This window comes from Dasypus novemcinctus, chromosome 3 (genome assembly GCF_030445035.2).
Source record: "Dasypus novemcinctus isolate mDasNov1 chromosome 3, mDasNov1.1.hap2, whole genome shotgun sequence".
NCBI lineage: Eukaryota > Metazoa > Chordata > Mammalia > Cingulata > Dasypodidae > Dasypus > Dasypus novemcinctus.
In genome coordinates this window covers 19,025,144-19,046,048 of record NC_080675.1, presented here as the reverse complement: position 1 = coordinate 19,046,048, position 20,905 = coordinate 19,025,144, and the positions used below count along the sequence as shown (strand labels likewise).

Here is a 20,905-nt window from a genome sequence, read left to right as displayed (position 1 = left end):
TTTATATTTTTTATTCCTCCACCCACCTCCCAAGATGGCTCCCTTGTCTGTCTGCAAGTTGTGTCTGCTCATCTTCCTCAGGAGGCACCAGGAACCAAACCCGGGACCTCCCATGTGGCAGGCAAGTGCTCTACCACTTGAGTCACTTCCACTCACGGCTCATTGCAACTTGTCTTCGTTAGGAAACACTAGGAACCGAACCAGAAACTCTCATATGGGAGGCAGATGCCCAATAGCTTGAGCCACATTCACTCCCCCAATGACGTCTTCCTAGTTGTTTAAAAGTTTCATAGTTACTACCCTAAAATCGTACAGATGCCTGTGTCTGCTGGGTAAACTACAATGAAAACAAAAGTTACACAGAACTTAGCTTCTTTTCAGACACATGGTTGACTTCCCTTTTTTTTTTTTTTTTTTTTTTAAAGATTTATTTATTTATTCAATTTCCCCCCCTCCCCTGGTTGTCTGTTCTTGGTGTCTATTTGTTGCGTCTTGTTTCTTTGTCTGCTCTTGTTTCTTTTGTCCGCTTCTGTTGTCGTCAGCGGCACAGGAAGTGTGGGCGGCGCCATTCCTGGGCAGGCTGCACTTTCTTTTCACGCTGGGCGGCTTTCCTCACGGGCGCACTCCTTGCGCGTGGGGGCTCCCCCACGCGGGGGACACCCTTGCGTGGCACGGCACTCCTTGCGCGCATCAGCACTGCGCCTGGCCAGCTCCACACGGGTCGAGGAGGCCCGGGGTTTGAACCGTGGACCTCCCATATGGTAGACGGACGCCCTAACCACTGGGCCAAAGTCCGTTTCCCGACTTCCCTTAAATGATGTTTACTTTGGTAACAAGGTGATTTTATAATCAAGCTTTTTGTTTAGAGGAAAAGATAATTTACAAATTTTTGAGCTTAGGTAAAAGGGCCAGTGTCACAATTCACAGTCCTCTCAGGAGACACCAGTTATAAGCAGGTCCAAATCCTGTCAGAATGTAAACCCTATCCTAATCCCCAAGTTATTTCTCATTTAATTAATTCAAGATTTTCAGTTGTGCTATTTTTAAAGCCAAGCAGAGGAACACACAAGTTGGCTGGTGGGTTTTTTCAAAGTCACTGATGCACTGAGTTTGATAAAAGTTAATCCCATATAAAATTGCAAATATCATTTTCTCCTGATGCCTTTCTTAGACTAGGGAGTAGTCAGGAGATGAAAGGAGACAGAGGAAAGTGATGAAAGGAGATAGCACTAGATAAAGCTTAGCCCAGGCAGAGATCATTTAACAGGGGTAGTTAAAAGTATTCACCTAATTCAAAGTCTGGAGCTCACCTCTTCACAGAGCTGCCATAAATAATGAATATCTCACTTCTTCACTCTTTCCCATGGAGAGATAGCATGGGGTCACATTTTTGCAAAACAGGCAGTATATCTTGCTTTTCTGTTTAATTTTAAACTACTTTCTTCTGTCCTTAGTCTACACAGCCAAGATGATAATACACAATATCACTATCGTCTATTACATATAAATGAGGACCCAAGAAAATAACCAAACGCCTATCTTGGTCTTCTAATTATAAAGAAACTTTTATCAAACTGAACTCCTAAGGGCCAGATTATTTATTGTTGTACCATTCACTTCTCTCAGGAAAAGAGCCAATTTTAGGGATTTATTGAAAGAAGAATGTCAAGGCATGGATTAGGATCACTATCTACAAAGATGAACTACTCATATCTTTTTTTATTTTTTGTCCTGGACAATAAGATGCTAAAGAAAACAATGACCCTGAAATACAGTAAGATAATTCTTCAAAAAGGATAATATACTGCACTTTAAGAAAAATGGACTAATATCAGAAAGATTCGTCAACCCACTCAGAATATTGATTGAGCAACTACTAGTGTGTCAAACACTGTCCTACCCTCACATAGCTTACATTCTAGCAGGGGGAAAAAGACAAATAAGTATATATATGGTACGCCAGATACAGATAAGTGCTGTGGAGACAGATAGTCAATTATTAGGATTAATTAAAACAATATCACCCTAGGTATAGATGTGGCTCAAGCAGTTGGGCACCTGCCTCCCACATGGGAGGTCCCAGGTTTGGTTTCCAGTGCCTCCTAAAGACAACAAGTAGACACTGCATAAAAACAACAAGCAGACAATGCGCAAAAACAGCAAGCAAACAGATGAGGGAGCCATCTTGCGGGGGCGGGGGATATCACCCAGTTTTTAAAAGAGTTTTTTAGGATTAAATGGGAAATTTCAGTATACCCATTCTACTATGGAAGAATAACGGAGATAGCTGAAACACCACTGTACAGAGCATTGGCACAGCAAAGGTTATTTGTACCCTGTTTTGAACTGCCACATAAAAAGTCATTTTGTTTAGGACCAGAGTTACTGAATGTAAACCAAGGTCTCCTTTCTCCACTCATTTTAATCAGTTTATCATACCACAGGACTGTTTCTTATACTTCCCATTCCAATATATGAATTAGCCAGTCAGACTTTTCTCTATATTCAAATCTTCTAAATGTGGGTCTTTTTGGCCTTGTCTATTAGCTTAATCTACAAGTATATTAATACTTATGTTTTAGGGCAAATGATAAATGGCAAGCTTTCTTTTTTTGTTGAGAAGATAGTACAAAGACAACCTCAATCTAATTCAGCCAGCCTATATTCCAGTGTTTAGGCTTCAATTCACAGGGAAAACATTTTTTAATGTTTTCCTGAACTCAAGTCTTAGTATTCTTTCCTATCTTAGTTTCATCATAGATACTGAGTAGTGTGAATCATATTTTTAGAAGTACCAATTGCACAGTACAAGGAGGAAAAGAACTGACATGAGTATTTTTAGGAATAGTTGCTTCTTTTTCTGACATTCATTTTTGTCAGGTCACAATTATAGTTCTTCACTGCTACACAGAAACATATGAAGTAGAGGGCAGGTGGGGGAGTGGACATATACAGATAAAGGGAATTAAAGGATTTTAGAAATCTAAGCAAATGTGGGCTTTAATACATTTTAACAATTAATCTATTCAAAGTTCATTTCTTTGGCTGGAGGAATATTATCAGATATATCTTCCAATATCTTAACACTTAACACAGTTTTAAAAAACAAACCCTGCAATGTTTTTAAATTAGTTTTACCAAGAAAGATGTTAGGGTTATAAAATCAAGGAAATTACTTTTGTTGTTGAAATCCTAAAGAGATGCACATGAAGGAACTTCTATACTTCTGTTATTAAAAGCTATCATTGTTTTCTTCATTAATCAAAGTTTATAAATCTGGTTTCATAATATATGAAAGAAATTTTTCCCTCTACGTATTTACAAGGCAATTTTCTAGTTAAAGCAAATTTTTCTTCCATATACACAAATGCTCCAGAAATTAGTAAATCTGTGTCCTTCTTTTATTATAGAAAAGCATTTCCCCTTTTTTCTTAATAATATAAAGATCCAGTTAACCAGGGCCACATTTCCAGTGTTAATGGACTTTCTCTTTAACTATATTCTTCATATACACCAATGGACCTTGGATACCTAATTAAGTAAAGGTGCATAAGTCAGAATTATCCAAGTCATGCTTCTTAACTGCTTACATACCGTAATACCAGTTACATTTTATTCTAAGACACGCTATTGTAAAATGCACAAGATATTTTCATTATATTTCAAAGTAGAAGGGGATGAACTGGCCATGAATATGTCCATGCTATCAGGGCAATAGGAGTTACCCTATAGTCATTATCCTATATCCAATTTTCCTATATTCAAAGAACACAATGATGAATGTCTCAATGAAAAAAAAAATGGACACAAAGGTTAAACAACAGATTATGACATGCAGAAGAGGAATTTAAATGGGGTTTTCAGAACCTCGAGAACAGATGCCATCTGCCTGAATGTTGACATGCCAGTGGATGTGCATCCTTTTTCATTCTTTCTTTTCCCTTCCCTTTGGACAGTGTTAGAGTGAACATTTAGCATTCTCTTTTGGGTTGATAGTTGAGCAAACTGACATTACAGAAAGTGCCTTAGACCTACAGTACTAAGACAATGTTAAATGTATTATTTGCCTCTATAACAATTTAATGTATTAAGTTTTGACTGCCTTCATATCATGTACCTCTCTAGTCAAAGTGGTATTATAAACATTCAGTGACAGTGCATCAGTGTTAATTATAAATCCTCAATCCTCTGCAATGTGCTTGAAAACACAGACATTTTGAGTTAAAAGCTGTAACATCTGTTAGGAAGAATTTGTCATGTGGGTTTGAAATCTTTGATTTTTCCCCCTTTATGAATTGTACTGGCTGTTGACCACCAGACACCTGACTGCAAATATCTTTTCTTATATTCCCTTATTTCTAGACAATGATTTTCGTAAGACAATAAATTCATTATAGATTAAAAAAAAAAAAGGAATGACAATGCATAGTGGCCCTGTCCCCATGCCCGTAATTCACAGATCATAGAATGGAAATATTTCTGTGGTGTTAGCTGCCACAGCAACCACTAAATATACCTGTACACTCTGCAGTTTAATTGCAGTGATCTACGCCCACCAATGATGGCGGCCAGCACTTCAACGGACTTACTAGCTCTACATTGTTTCTGGCTCAGCTACTGATTCTGACTCTAGAAGCCCCCTAAAAGGCAGTGCAACCAGATACTGCTTTGGAAAATCCCTTCGCAGGGAACTCTCCTAGTGTATATTTCATCCGCCTGATACCTCCACCACTGCCAAGGAGCAAGCTCATGAAAGGCTTCCTATCAAACAGCTCTGCCCCAAGCATGACAGCAATTCCCAACAGGTGTCTTGCTCTCTAATTTGATTCCTATTTCTTTTCATGCTTATCTTTCTTTGCCTAATGTGACTTCAAAATCACAATTTCAAGCAAAATAATAAATTGCAATGATAAAAATAAATGCAAGACATATCTCCAAAGTACTTAAAGCAATTCCCATCAGATTTGGGAGGCTGCTCTATGTAAAGCTGTCCTTCAGGCCACCAGCTCCTTGGCAGGCTGCCTGTCACATGCCCAAGATTTCACAACTGCCATGCAACCAGGAGCAAGTTCCTTAACACTTTTTGTCTCAGCTTACCCATCTGTAAGATGGAGGCAATGATTACAGTGCCTCCCTCATAGGATTGTTGTGAGGATCAAAATAAGCAAAAACAGTTAAAGCACTTAGAAGAGTGTCTCATGCATAATAAGGGTTTGTCCATCACTAGCACTTATCATAGTTTTCAAGTCCCCATAAACAGTATACAATTTCATATCACATCTTTAATAGGAGAAATGCTACATTTAAATAAATATTTCCTCCACTAACAGGGTTCTGTCTTTGGTAACTCTTTTCCTTCCTTGTTTTTATTTTTCCTTTTGTTGTTGTTATTTGTTTGCTTATAGCAAATTAATAGAAAATACCAACATTCGGCTTATTTTCTTTCAGAAAAATGACCATGGCTCAGTGGAAAAAGTGTGTTGTTGAGGAAAAAATGCTGAACCAGGAGTCAGAAGACCTGAGTTCTAGTTGGAGACTATCACTAACTAGCTGTCCCAGCCTGCGCAGCAGTAACAGTGAAACCTGTTCTTTATTAGTGAATAACAGACACCCTACAAATAAAGAGAGCTAACACCATACTTTATATTTGTATAGGCTGTAGGGCACATCTCTCTTTCCGGGGCCTCTGCCATGTCTATGGAGCCATCTCTACTCCTCTGTGTTCTTCTCCTGTGTATCTGCTTCTCTGTGTATCTACTTCCATGTGACAGTCTGTTTCATCCTCATGAAGGGGGCAGGGACTCAATCCTGCATGCCCTAATGACATGATCAAATAAAAATCCTAATCTTAATTTTAATAAAGTAAAAGTGAAACCTCTAAATTTACTACAGTGAAAGGGGTATCAAGCCCAGAGGAACAAACCAGTTTACAAACATAATCAATATCTCCTTTTTGGAATTCATAAATACTATCAAACTGCCACAATATTGAACATGATTTTCTTCTATTATCAATGTAAAATGTAATTTTAGTGTTCTTTTCCTTACGTCACTATTCATATATAAATTTGATTTCAAAATATACTGCAAGCAATAATAATACAGTCAAATCAAACATGCGCAACATGAATCTTACCTGTTAATGCAAACTACAGCTGAAGGAAAGTGCAGGGTATTTTCTAGATAATTCACACCAAACTCTGGGATGAAGTAAAGCAGTGGTATGGTGACTATCCTAATACACTTAATTCTCAGCATATAGCTGTGAATGGAACCTACAGGCTAACTTAAGAATGACATCTCTCATTTTTTTTCCAGTACATTCTCAGTACAATACTCCAATTAGCAAACAAATTTTCATGATGAAAAAGAAAATGGAAATAGCCTGAAGGAAAATTCACTGAAAAATGGAGTCGCCAGATAATAAGTGTGCTGTGCCTCTTCCCAGTCTGCATAACATCCGTCTATGGTCCATCCCATCACTGAGATGATTGGAAGAGGCAGGAAGTTAATTATACTCAGGATTAAAAGAAATACATGTAAAGCATTTTGTACAGTGCTTAGCCTATGATCAGAACCCAATAAATGATCATCATTCTTACTATCATGAGTAACCCTATTACTTATGAAAGAAACCCACCCAAGAGAAGATGCTAGTTCCCTTGGGTCACACAAGTACTGTGCAGGGATGTTAACCCAAGTTCATCTGGCACCAAACTCTACCTTGTTGCCTCCAAAACCATGTTTTGCTTACTACAATTAATTTAAGTGGTGCAAAGTACAAACTGTTGAAAATTCACTTGACGTAGAGGTGGTTTCATCTCAATGATTTCTCTAATCAAAATCTGAACTGTCAAAATAATTATAACATGACTGAGCCAAGACAATTTGTTTTTATGTTCACAAAGAAAACAAGCTTCTGCCAGCTAGCATGAGATTACTTGTATATTTTCTTAGCTGGTTCAGTTAAACCTTATTCAAAATAACACACTTATTTCCAAGCTACTTATAAATAAATTTAAGCACTGCATACCTTTTAGTGATCTCATTTGGGTACTCTACTCTAGAAAGTAACACCTGCCCTTGATAGAAAAGTTATTTCTACTACATGCTACAAATTCCTATATATGATTTATGACATAGCATAGCTTCTTCCAGTGAAATCAGCAGCTGAAAAATTTAAATCACCTTTGTTCAGCCTATCAGTTCATAAAAAGATAAAGGAAATGCAAGTGACATTTGTTTATAATCACACTGCTTGGAGAACCCAATCGGAAAACATTTGCTAAATAGGATATTTAAGAAAGTTTTATGAGCAAAGTCCTTATTAATCGGTAAGAAATACCAGGTTTGAATAGGGTGTGTTTCTGACTAGAATAATTAAGTAATTAGCTGAGAAATTTGGTTTATATTGGAATTGAGTCATCCATTCATTCATTGCAGAAATGTTATATGACTACAACATAAGCAGACACAAAAATATTGCCTAGTGGGAAAGACAGACATGGATCCATCACCAAAGGCTACAATGAAGGAATTCACACTCACAACTTCCCCTCTTTCCTCCCTGAGATGAGCTTTTTCCCTAACAGTAAGTTATTCCACCAAGAAAATGAATACACCAGATGGCCTTTTCTGAGCTCTGAAGAGGAGGGCCATTTAAAAAGGGTATTTCTAAGGAAGGGAGAGGAGCATCTTTCAGAAGCAAATTATTTTCTTTAAAATATGAAGGTCATGAATTGTTCACACTTATCCCATCCTCCCAGCACCTTCACTTTGGGGAAAGAAAGACCAAGCAGGAAAGATCCTCAGGCTAAGAGGGGAAAGACAGCAGAATCTTAAGAGGCCCTTGACCCCACAGCCTGGGCCCATGGATGGATACAGGGGGCCTGTGCACCTCTGGATAGTGTATGCAAAATTCTGTGCTTTCATCAGATTCGCAAAGGGGTCCATTGACCCTATGAGCTTAATTAAAAGTCAAAGTTCACGCAAAAGTCTAACTGGTTCAAACTCAAATTCTGGCTCTTCTGCTTAATAGCTATTTGACTGTAAGCCAATCACCCAACCTTTCAGAACTCCAGTTTCCTAATTTTAAAATGGAAAAGAAAATGCCTAACTCACTATGAGGATTAAATGAAATAATGCATGTTAAGCTCCCAGCACAACAATGTGCACCCACCCAAATGACAGATAGGAAGAAGTCATCAAAGCTTCTTATATAAGTCTAAGGAATGGAATCTGAAACCAAACACCAAGGACAATGATGGAACTGAGAAAGAGTCCCCAAAAAGCTGTCATTTTCTCCATGTCTGACATTTTGTAACTCAACTCACTGACTTCCTCCCAATATGAATAACTCCATGCTCAATTACTTATGGTCACAAGTCTACATTATTGCAGAAGATTAATGGTGAATGAGATTAAAGGATATCTCTGGATCTCTTAAATGAAAAATCTAACCCTGGAAGAAAAACAACTCAGACTATTAGCCTTAAATTTACTGGACATTAAATTAGGTTGAATACTTCATTTCTTCAAATAGACAAATTTACAAATTCTATAATAACCTGTGTGATATGTATTACACATATACACATTAAAATGCATAATATATCCACATTATTCCTATATTTAACTGTACAGACAATTCCTAATTATTTAAGTCAAATGAGAAAAGTAATAGAAAATTTTTAAATCAAGAACATTTAAATCTTTGAACATTTATATCCAATTTTGGACTTTGGAGAACATTCTTCATCTGGGTAGAGAGGCCAAATCAACATTTCAATTTGCCTCAAATGATCCAATAGGGCTAACTGAAAATATTTACCAATCCTTGTCTACATCTCCAACCAATGAGAAAGATCTTATCTGTTTTATAACATAGATGGCCTGAATGAATAACTAGTGAGATAAAGTTCACAGGTGGTATACTTTTTCCTTCCACATATTTCAGCTATTTTTAAAGTCCAAGTGAAAACAGCTAGTACAGAAGGAAATGCGCATGAAATTCTTAAGGTCTACTCAGATAACAGTCAAGATAGGGTCAGTGGATGTTTGGAATACCTAAGATACTAATTTAAAATACAAGGATCTGGTGGCCAAGAACACTTTCTAAAGTTGTACTTGAGAGTAATGTTTTGCATTATGTGTTTGATCCTCTCTATCCCAACAAATACCTTAGCCAAAAAATTTCCCAGCCTGCCAGAAGGCATTATGAGAAGAATCTGTTCAAAGTTTAGCAAGAAAGCTGACACTGCCTTGATACAGCAATCTTATCTCAGGGAGTCACGAAAACTCCATCCTTTTGGAAGTGTTTCAGAAGCTGCTGCAAAGTGATGAAGAAATAAGTCTTTTTAAAAAGTGCGTAGATTTATACCTGTGTACGATGCTTTATAAATGTCCAACTATGTGCTACCAAAACCTAAAGTCATCTTTCAAATTAACACTGAACTGAACTGATGTGCATCCACAATCTAAATTCAAACCAAGCACCTTAATTTCTCAAGTAGCCATTGATTCAGCAGCAATACCCTACGAGCCAACTAGGTCCAAGGGACTATTCCAGGAACTGGCTACACAGCAGTGAACAAAACAGATAGTTCTGCTATGGTGGAATTTACATTCCAAAGAACAAAAATCTGACACACTGTGTGATATACTACAAATACAACTGAAAACATTTTATGAAGATCCATGATAAACCACAACAGGGTAGACAAACATTCAAAGCCAATAATTGAAAAAAAAAAAAAAGGAGGCCACAGGAAAAAACTTTTAAATGTTGCTAGACTCTCCACTTTACTCAACAAATGCTTCGAAAGTAATTTTAGTATTTCTTTCACTCAAAAAGTATATTTAGTATGGCAGGGAAAGCATAGAGAGGCTAAAGACAAGTGTTTTTGTTTTTCATTATTATTGGAATAATGAAAATGCTCCAATAATGACTGAAATGATCAATGTACAATTATATGATTATACCAAACACCACTGATTGTACACTTTGTATGTTTTATTAATATGTATCAATAAAACTGATTTGTTAAGAAGAGAGTAAATGAGATTAAATGTAAAGTACTCAATATACCAAGGTGACAATATATATTCAAAAGCGAAAAAAAATTACTTATATATCTAGGCCTTATTAGAGATAACAGTGAGCATTCCCTCCTTCACAAAACTCAGAAATAGCTGAAACAGAATTATCCTTTAAGATTTAACCTATAAAATATACAAATGGCCAGTAAGGATATGAAGAGATGGTCAGTATCATTAGTCATTAGGGAAATCCAAATCAAAACCACAGTGAGATACCACTTCACACCTACTAGCAGGGTTGGAATCAAAGAAATAGAAAATAACAAATGTTGGTGAGGGTGCAGATAAAAACGTAACCCTCATTAATTGCTGGTGGAAATTCAGAATGGTGTATATGCCGTAGAACAGTTACATGGTTCCTGAAAAAGTCAAACGTAAAATTACCACATGACATATGAATTTAGGTATATACCCAAAATTGAAAACATACGCAGATATTTGTGCATCAATGTTCATAGCAGCATATTATCCATAACAGTCAAAAGATAGAAGAAACCCAAGTGTCCATGAATACATTAATGGATAAACAAAATACAGTATATACCTATAAGGGGGTATTATTCAGCCATAAAAAGGAATGAAGTTATGATAAATGCTACTAAATGGATGAATCCTGAAAACATTCCACTAAGTGAAATAAGCCAGACACAAAAGGATATATATTGTATAATTCCACTTATACAAAATAGCTAGAACAGGCAAATTCAGAGACAAACTAATTTAGAGGTTAACGGGTTGGGGAGGGGAGCATGGGAGCTATACCTTAATGTGTACAGTTTCTGTTTGGGGTGATAAAAAGTTTTGGAAATAGTGGTGATGGTTGTACAACATTGTGAAAGTAATTAATGCCACTGAACTGAACATTTAAAAATGGTTAAAATGACAAACTTTATAATATATATTTTAGCACAATTAAATATATATGTTATAAAACTAACACAATGGATCATAGCAAAGACACAGAAAACTATCTTCAAAAGGCTCCCAAGGTTTCAGAACTTCCCTGTATTCTAACTGAAGATTAAAAAAAAAAAACTTTAGGAACTCCAATCAAACATAAATTAAAATTGAATAAAGACCTTAAAACAAAGGAAGGCAGAGTATATTAGAAATAATAGTTTAGAATGAATCTAAGATTCAAGACAGCTTAAAAATGTGATCATATTATAAAATATAAGATTGAAAAAGACATACTCTAAAGAAAAAAATCACCATAAACCTTAATGTAAAATGTCACCAAATTATTTTTATTTTTTAAATCTAGTGTTTGAGGTGGGGGCCAGAGGAAAGAAACAAGCTAATAAAAGAAGTAAAAACCTACTGAAGTTTTTGTTTTTTGAAGACAATGGGACAGTGACACTGTATGAATTAACTTCAGCTAGCATAGAAACAGAAGTTCAAATATGACTGGGAAATTATGTTGATATACTAACATTTTTAGAGTTTAATAATATGTAAGAAGTACGATTACCATTGATCTCTATATTCATTTGTCCTATGACACTATTTTATAAACATGCTTGTATTCTTTTAGTAAATTAAAGAAACATCTATAAATGTTTTAAAAATTAATGTAGAGAAGTTGATCAGTCACCAAAACAATTGGAGTCACAAATAATAATAATAACAGTAATGAAGACCAACATTTATTGCCTTTCCTAAATACCAGGCCTTCTGTTGTTTTATACGCATTCAATCCTCACAGCCAAAATAAAGTAGATACTATTACCAGCCCCAATTTACAAAGGAGAAACTGGTGGATTTGGGAAATTAAGTAATTTGCCCAAGGTCACACATTCGATAAGTGGAGGATTTGGGATTCAAATCCAGGTTCTTCTGACTCTACTAGCCAATGCCTTAACTACTCTGTTAAAATAGTCAAGTGACAAACAGACGTGCTGTCCCCCTAAACACTGCCCAGAGGAAAGGGTGCCTGTACCCAAGGGAACTAGCCTGGTCCTGGAGTAGAATTAGCCCCCTTATGAAAACAAAGTTTTCAGAGCAACTCACCTTCTGTGATTCTATGTTCACCAAGCAACTTTTGGTTTGGTTTTGCTCCCATGTGGCCTGCCTACAGGAAAGAGAATGGTCTGGCCAGGGGGTACACATCCTTGGGGCCCTTAACAGTTCCATGTATCATCATAAATTACTAACCTTGCATCCTGGTTTTATGCATCATTCTTATTGAATGGGTAACACAAGTCATCCTCCCAGAGATACTGGGCTTTTAAGCCAGCCAGCCTGACATGGGGATACTAGATTGTGCTGAATCCATCAAGGTGATCCTGCCCTGGGCTGGCTGTCTCCAGCTGACACCCTCTTATCTCACCATCTCCTTCAAACCTCTATAACATATACTTGCTGAATTGGAGAGAACATTTTCTAATTCCCCTTAAAGGCTGTAATGACTTTCACAGACTCTCTGGAAAAAAGTGTTGTGAAACTCAAAATGAATGTTATGCGGAGAATTTCAAAAGCTTCTTCAAATGCTACTCTCCTTAGTTCAACAAACATGGTGACTTTAGAAACAAGTTAATCTAAGTTAACTACATTGGATATAAGTATATTAACCTTTCTGTTTTTAATTTCTCAATGTATTATTAAATATATCAGACTTTTTGAAGACAAAAAGCAAGCATCTGTATACCACACACCTAGCTTAAGAAAATACTACCAAGATAGTTGAAGTTCCTGGGTATAGCATTATAATGGTATTATTTTGTAACCCTGATAATTGTTATACTAGAAGTGAAATGGTATTAAATTAAGCAAGCAGATATGACCTAGAGATACATTTAAAACAGGGTTGTTGTTGTAAGGCCTATGAGCTAAGAATGTTTTACATTTTTAAATGGTTGAAAAAAATTCAAGAAGAAAAAATTTTGTGTATGAAAATGATATTAAATACAAATTTCAATGTCCATAAATAAAGTTTGTAAAACATGTAAAAAAAAAAAAAATTTAAGCAAGCAGTGTAAAGACTTCTCCCCACCCCCAATCTAAATTTGGGCAGAAGCAAAGTTCATTAGCCAAATCTAAATGTTGCCATAATTCTGAGTTTGCTTGGTAGGTAACATGTAAGATACCAGCATACCAATACCTCTTGGTATGAATCACACACATGCTATTTGTACACAAAGACCAGGTGTTGCTCCACTCAGATTATTTTGGTAAAATTAGGCCTGGGGCTTAAGCCATCTATTTACATGCTACAGAGCAGGGCTTCTGGAGCTATCACAGGAAAAGTTTGCTATACAAACTGACTTTCTGTGACTGCTGCTAAATGCTGGAAATGGTGGAACAGACTTCAGGCAAGAAATCTACAAATGGTGCCTGCTCCCTCTCAATGCACCACTCTAATGTTAAAAAGCAGTCTCAGTATACCCACAGCTTTATGCTGTTCCATATTCCCTGAGACTGATAACCTCCAACCAGGATGGCAATTTCTCTGGACTTCTTGACTAACAGAGAAGCAAAGCAATACCTATGGATCAACCTGTATTTAATGAGCATATTCCATGCCTGGTACTCTGGGTACAAAAATAAATAGACCACAGTTCTTCAAGAAGCTAATGTTCTTGAAGCACAAGAAAAAAATGTAAAGGAAAAAGAAAACAAAATAGGGGAGAAAAGGTAAAGGAAGCAGAAAAGATCAAATAAACCAAGTAAGCAGAACCAGTCACTGAGGTCACCCTCATGGATTACTTTCCCCTTGGGAGGTTCCATCTCCAGTTCTGTTTCTTTCCGAGGTTCTTCCTCCTCTACTCAAACCTGAGGGGTCTGCTAGGTCCTTTTTTCTCCCTTGGACAGCTTCATTCTCTCTCTCTGCTTTGATTACTGGCCTCTGCTGATCTCTTCTCTCCAGCATGAATCTCTCACCTGAGCTTCAGACCCATATATCCATCTACCTGCTCAACATCTTCAAGTGGCATCTCAAAAATGCACTACTTCCAAAATTGAACAGGTCTCTCCTTGCATGCCTCAAACCTGCTTTTCCTCTTATCTTTCCTCTCTCAATTACAGTACACACCATCTACTGGATACCTGTATATCAACCTGGATTTCTTGCTAGTCCTTCTCCCAATATTTGATAGGTAGGTCCTGAATATTTCCAGATCCTACCAACTTCTCTCTATCCTCATCCAAATGCAGGTGGCTACCATTTGCACTGGAACTATTCTTCAATCATTCTTCTGTTTTTTTCTCTGCAAAACAATCATATCACATCCCCCATTTCTAAATCCTTCACTAACTCCCTCACCATCTTCAAGATAAGTTCAAAACCTTTAACAAAAGCCTCACCTCATGTGGGTCCTTCTTTCAGCCTTCTCTCTCCCCACTTTGGGCTCCAGGCAGATCAGCTGCCTACACATTTTTGGCCTCTAAGCCACTGCCTGTGCTTCCTTGTTGGAAGTTTTTTCCAGTCTGTCTGATAATACCTCCCTTCCCAAATCCTTCATGTCCCATCTCAGACAGATATCTCTTGCCCTGGGAAGCTTTCCATTTGCTGCCCCTCCTTATCACGTTTAACCCCCCTAAGTCCCCTAAAATAGCATATATCATCCCCGTTTTCTTGTTAATATCAACACCAGGGTAAGCCACTAGTATGTACCTGGCATTTGTAGGTCTTCGATAATGAAGACTCATATGTTAGATGGTCAACAGGGGCAAAGTTTGTCTATTCCTGACTTCTTACAAAGTCCAACATCAGTGAGATTTCCAGTTAAGAATATAACAAGCATTTAAGTGGAATAGCCAGTTTTTCCATATTTCTCTTACCCAAGAACCAGGAAGCTAAATAGGGAGATTCCTAGGTTTAATTGCAGCTCTTTCTTCTCAGGTCTTACTTAGCATTTTAAATTTAAGATACTATTTGGATACTTGAGTTGTATGAGGACCATACAACTTTCCTACTGACTAGATTTTGAGGCTTTCCAGGGCAAAGCTCCCTGTGATTACTATAATAGATCCAAGCTTCTGGCTTTACCTGCACATTAAATCACACCACTCTCACCCACATTGTTCCAATGAAGGAACTGGGGCTCAAAGAAGTCAGATAACTCTTCCAAAGTCACATAACTCTTCCAAGGTCACAAACTCAGGCAGTATGTCTCTAGAACCTTGGCCCAGCCTATGGTAAATATTCAAAGAATGTCAATTGGATGAATAAATGGAGTCAGTAAACTGCACTAGATCAAGATCACCCATTTGGGGTTGTAGAAGAAAAACTGAACTTGGAAAATCCAAAACACATTCATATGCTGACTACAGATAATATTTTGGGGCAACATATTTGCATTTTTAAAAACTCAGGCCCTATTAATTCTCTGTGGGGCACCCCAAGGACAGCCCCTCTTGCTCTGTATCTATTCCTTCCTCATGGGGAAGGTAGCTTGCAGGCTTAACTCAGATCACATAGCCAGGGGCATGTTCTGAGTACCTGGCAGGCTAGCACACACAGCGAGCATGTGTGAAAGGGGTTGGGAAGGATGGTGTGAAGCCAGGCCAGGGGCCTGCCACCCATTTGCTACTTACCTCCCGCAGCTCTAGTCTTTGGGCCACAGCCTCCAGGCTCTCCTGCCCAGTGCTCTCCACCGACAGAGTGAATTCCACAAACTCGTTGTTGAGCAGCTGGATCCGTGCAACCAGGCAGCTCTTACTGGACACTGTGTAGCGCCGGGTGCGTTTCAGTTTCAATCCAAATGGCAGTGGCATCTTCTTCTCCCTTCAAGAGTAGAGGGGTGAAGAGGGAAAAGCAAGCCCACCAATCCAACGGTGGTGACGGCCAGGGGAAGTGATCCTTTCCTGATGGGATGAGTGCTGTCCAGTCTTCAGCTGCTCACCCAGCAGCAGCCGCAGCCATTAAAAAACAATTGCGTTTCCAAAGGCCAGGTGAAGGAAGCATCCACGCCAGCGCTAAGGAAAGAGGAACGCGGGTTACAGGGTCAATCTGGCATCTCTGGAATTCGCTTTTTAATATAAAAATCAATGAAGCTATGTCTAAAGGGTAAGCTTTCTCTTTCCTCGGAAAAAGACAACATTGAACAGGATCCGGGAGCAGGCGGGAAGAGCCGAGAGTTGGGCTCTGAGTCAGCCTCCACCCCTCACTCTGTCCTACAAATAGTCATAACCACCTGTGGCTATCATCTGGCTTAAATGAGGGAATATCCGGAGCTAGTACAACGCCAAATTTAGTAGCGATCATTAGAGGCCTATCATTAGTGAGCTTCCTTTTTTGGATAAATTTTTGTGTGTTTTTTTTTTCATAGATAATTCTTTCTGCTCTTCCTCCGCACACCCTCCGCCCCCCCCCCCCACCCTTACTCCAAATGGCAGGGTTCTTTAGTCCTCAAGTGAGAGAAAAAGTTGCGATTAAGTCCGAGTCCCATTAATCGGGAGACTAATTTCCCCCGACATTGGGCAGCTGTGAGATTCCATCGAGGTGAAGTGAGCCAAAGTGCTTAAGAAACATTTACAGAGCCCTTTCTGGTTTATAGCTACTTACATCATAAAATCGATTTATTTACAAGCAAACCATTAAAGACCCTACAAACGCTCGACATCTGATTACCACCAGGTCCGTGGCCGTTCTGAAGACCGTGGCCCCGGCTGCTCTCCAGGATGGGGGCGCCCAAAGAGGCGGCGGGCCTTCACCTAAGCCTGGCCCAGAAGGGGCGGCGAGCGAGGCCGTAAACGCCATCCTGGAGTAACAAGGAGCAGATAGGGCTTCGCAAGCCCATGAGGCCCAAGCGGCCGCGGAGAACTCGAGCTCCAGCTCTGACTCGGCTCTTCTCGCGTCCTCCCGCGCAAGAAGAGGCGGCGTTGCTCGGCCAACGGGCGGGCCTCCGACGCCCGGAACTCTCCGCCCGCGGCCTCGTTTCCGGACGGACGCACTCAGGAAGGACTGGCTCCTCTGCTCCAGGAGGGAACATTTAAAGGGCCCAGTTCCAACATGAGTAGCGGCAGGGGGTTGGGGCGGGGCCTCCCCGACTCTGGATTTGCAGTCGTAGGCTCCCGAAACACAATAAGCAACTCACAACGGTTTTTTTTACCACACCTGTTGATGATAACTCCCGAACCAAGGCAAGCTAGGAGTGAGCGGAAGCTAGGAAATTCTGTATCGGCGAGGTTCGTTTCCCCCCCCCCCCCCCCCCCCCAAACAAGACGAGAAAAACCCCGGATATTTCCAGAGTCCGATGGCGGCGCCCACACTCCCTCTTCCTCTGCGCAGAAGCTGCCCCCGAGGAGGACTCGTCTAGGGAGGTCCTGCCGTGCCCGGTCACTCCGAGGGGGCTGCGTGGGGTGGGGCGAAATCGGCCAGGCGAGCCCCCGCCCTCTCGTCTGACCTCGCGGACGCCAGGCCTCGGCAGGAGAAGCGGTTTGCTCAGCTTCCCAGGGCACGAGCTGCGCTGGAAATCGACCCCGGGTCCCTCACTCCCAGACCTCTGCCCTTTCTAGCGCCTCTGTCTCGACCCTAGGCGTGACGGGCACTCAAGGCTGAGGGATGGCAGAACTAGAGAAGCGGATTTAAGCTCTTACACTAGGCTGGGCCGAACCTGAGGGAATGACATTCCGGTCCGCAAATGAGTGTTGCTCGCCTGCGTGCACGGCAGTACGGCCAGGCATTGTGAGAAATCCAAGACGAATTCCAGCCTCTCTCCTTAAGAAGATTACAAGGATGCTATAATTACACACAGACTTCTGTAGCCCGGAACCGACCGCGGTTTCTCCCTGACTGGTGGGTTGGTTGGTTGGTATTGTTTCTGAGGTTTTTTTGATGTTGCTTTTTGAGCTCTAGTTATCCTCAGGTAGCCAGAAAAAAAAAATTAAAATTAAAAACAAGGAAGAAGGACGTTCAGAAAGGGAAAAAAATGGAACCACCTAAAACACTTAACAACATTTGCTGATTACCTTCTAGTAGTTTAGTAAAAGACTATACTAAGGAAGGAAAAAGAAAATCCCACCTGCAGTAGTTTTCAAACCTCTTTGCTGTTTTAGAGGTATAAACTAAAAAGGTAATTGATGCAAAATGAAAAAAAAAAAATCAAGAAATGACAGCCTTAAATAAGCTTCTCACTAAAAAATTACCCAAGTCAGCAGTGTTTGTGTAAATTTAACAGTATTTTTAACATAGTATGTATACTAAATCCCTTTCATGAGATGAAATAGTGAATTTCATTTTATATACTAATCATAGTAACTGGAAACAGGATAGATTAAGTGGTATAGATGGAAATACAAGATATTGTACATATGCAGTGAAAAGATAAATATTTGTATTAGTTGCTTAGATCTGATAGTCTCTTCACTACAAAGATAGAACTAAGCCTTGAAGGCAGTAGACACTATAACTATTATCATCAGTTCTCATTAAGCAAACTTGGAGTAAAACTTTCACTTGTCCCTGAGATTTGAAATGTTTTACAGCATCGGGGATAAAAAGAAACCAAAGTCTTTGCTACTTTATATTTTTTATTTTGGCAGATGTTATAATGTAATTGGAAAAGTTGATATATATGTATATCAGGTACATTTTTACACAAGAATATATCCATGAACATGACTTGCCTATTGCTTCTTTATATAAAGCCCACTGTGTTGAAATAATATTAAACTTAATGCAGTACTTGCAAAATTACCAATGATTTATTGATCTTAATGTTTAATTATGGGCAATATTTGCTATCATGTGATGTCCTAAAACTATGAATGTTCGAATGTAGTATTAAAATCAAGGCGAGTAGAAGTTTAAGGTGATTTTTTCCCCCTTTGGTCTGTAAAACAATATATAATCAGTTGGGTTTAGAGTTATATTTTAACTACTAATGTAAACAGGTAATTCCTAAATAGCTTTCGATGGGAAAAACTAGGAGATACTTTGTTTCTCTACAAAACCTTTCAGTTATGTTGTAAGAAAACATATACATACATATTAAATTCTGCTTCAGTACAAGCTTTCAAAAGGCAGTCTGAGCTATTTGTGAGTTCCTTCTAATTTTTCTTTTTCACATCCCCATTCAAGTTTCTCAAATACACTTTAACTCGCAATCTTTTAGCGTTTTCCCCCGTTACTGCTAATGCCCTCCCCAAAAGTGATTTTGTCGGTATTGCTCTAAATTTAACCACCAAAGGGAGAAAGTATATGACATTTTTAGAATATCTAAATCTATAGTATTAACTCAAACGTTTGTTTATCATGGACAAAACATTTGTACAGAGATAGTCGGGAATGAAATACAAAGCGATACAGTAACTATTTTCAGAATAAAATGACTGTCATATCCTAATACTGTCACTTAGAGCACACAAGTGTTTTGAATGTGTTTTCGAACATACGCTATTATTGTAAGGCTTTCTCAGCAAAAAGGAAAATAGGACGAGCCTGCCAAGAACGGCCAATCTAATCAGGATTTGGAGAAATCACAAGCCGGAATTTCCAGAGTAAACACTCTTTACTCCAAAAACAAAGCAAGTCGTCACCAAAACAGTCTTTCCCTACGCCCCCTCTCGCCAAAGTTCTGTAGCCAATTTCACACTCCCATATTCCGAGAGGCACAAATGTGTCTAGGACTTTTCAAGCCTCTGATCCAGAATAAAGCCGCAACTATCAGCTGAGGGGTTCAAAATAAAATTACTGAAGGATACCGAAAGAGAACCTGTTAAAGGAAGACTTTTCCCTTTGTTTCGCATCTGCCATCCCCCGAGCAGCTCCGGGGTCCCCGCGTGCGGCACTCCCCACCGCTCCGGCCGGGCGCCCGCCCGCGGCGCCCCGCGCCCTCACCTGCTCGCGCTCCCGCATCCCCGGGGCCGCGCGGCCGCCGCAGCCTCGCCCGCACGCCCGCCCGCGCCGCGCCGCGCTCATGGGGCGCGCAAGCCTCACTTCCTGTCTCCGAAACCTCGGCCCGCAGACCATTCCCCTGGCACAGGCGGGCGGCGGCGGCGAGGGGAGGGCTCGGAGGGGGACCGGCCGGCGGGGTCGCCGCGCAGAAAGCCGGGCGGGGGCACGGGCAGCAGGCGGACGGACGGACGGCACGGCGACGCGTCCGGAGCAGCGGAGCGGCCGGGCCGGGGCACGGGCAGCAGGCGGACGGACGGACGGCACGGCGACGCGTCCGGAGCAGCGGAGCGGCCGGGCCAGGCGTCCCTTCCCCGGGACCCGCGGGCGGACGGATCCGGGGCGGCGGCGGCGGCCGGTGACCTCAGCGCCTCGGCATGCGCGCGGCGGGGCGCGGCGCGGCGGGGCGCGGACAGCTGCGCGCGGGGCGGCGAGGGGCGCGCCGCCTCTCTTTTTAGTCATATGACCGCTTATTTTAAGGGTTTCCAAATAAAGCAACGCTTTTAGTAAAAGGAGGGGAGGAGGATATTATTTCGGTTCCAGGTAAAGGGGGTTTTTATTCGCGTGTTGTCATTCGGGGGTCTATAAAATGCTTTTATTGTTTTGGACATTTCTGAAGACCGTACAAATACACATTTATTTCATACTTCTAAGGTTATACCCCATAAAATTAAACACGGAGCAGAAATGGGTGAAAAAGCAAAAAATTAAAATTAAAAATTAAAAATCGAAAAGAATTGGTGTGCTTTAAATGACCGGTAGCTCCCCCAAAGAGAAGCTTTGAGAGTGCCGTTTAAGACGCGAGCGCCCTGCGCGGCCGTCAGCATGTGCAAGACGGAGTAGAGCTAACGGGGATGGAGACTCCAGGGTCGAATTACCTGCCTTCAAATCCTAGCTCCAATGCTTCCACCGGGGTGAGCTTGGGCAAGTTTCTTAGCCATTCTGCACCTATTTGCTATCCGTTAAAATGGA

At 40.2% G+C, this 20,905-nt stretch overlaps 1 protein-coding gene across 9 annotated transcripts in view; it reads right to left on the bottom strand.

Annotated features, from left to right (window-relative positions):
* The window catches only part of PTPN21 (protein tyrosine phosphatase non-receptor type 21), a 108,493-nt gene extending 88,324 nt beyond the window's left edge, over positions 1 to 20,169 (bottom strand). The window contains exons 1-2 of one of the 9 annotated variants that reach the window (XM_058292651.2): positions 19,880 to 20,169; positions 15,634 to 16,014 (exon numbers count right to left, since the gene is read on the bottom strand). In XM_058292651.2, coding sequence (XP_058148634.1) covers positions 15,634 to 15,813 — 180 coding nt within the window. In that variant the 5' untranslated portion in view covers positions 15,814 to 16,014; positions 19,880 to 20,169. Of the gene's footprint in view, positions 1 to 15,633; positions 16,015 to 16,603; positions 16,995 to 17,155; positions 17,592 to 19,754 lie in introns of those variants that run through there. The other 8 variants (XM_071213735.1, XM_058292671.1, XM_058292670.2 and 5 more) reach the window with 8 other exon arrangements.
* Between the last annotated feature and the right edge of the window lie 736 nt (positions 20,170 to 20,905).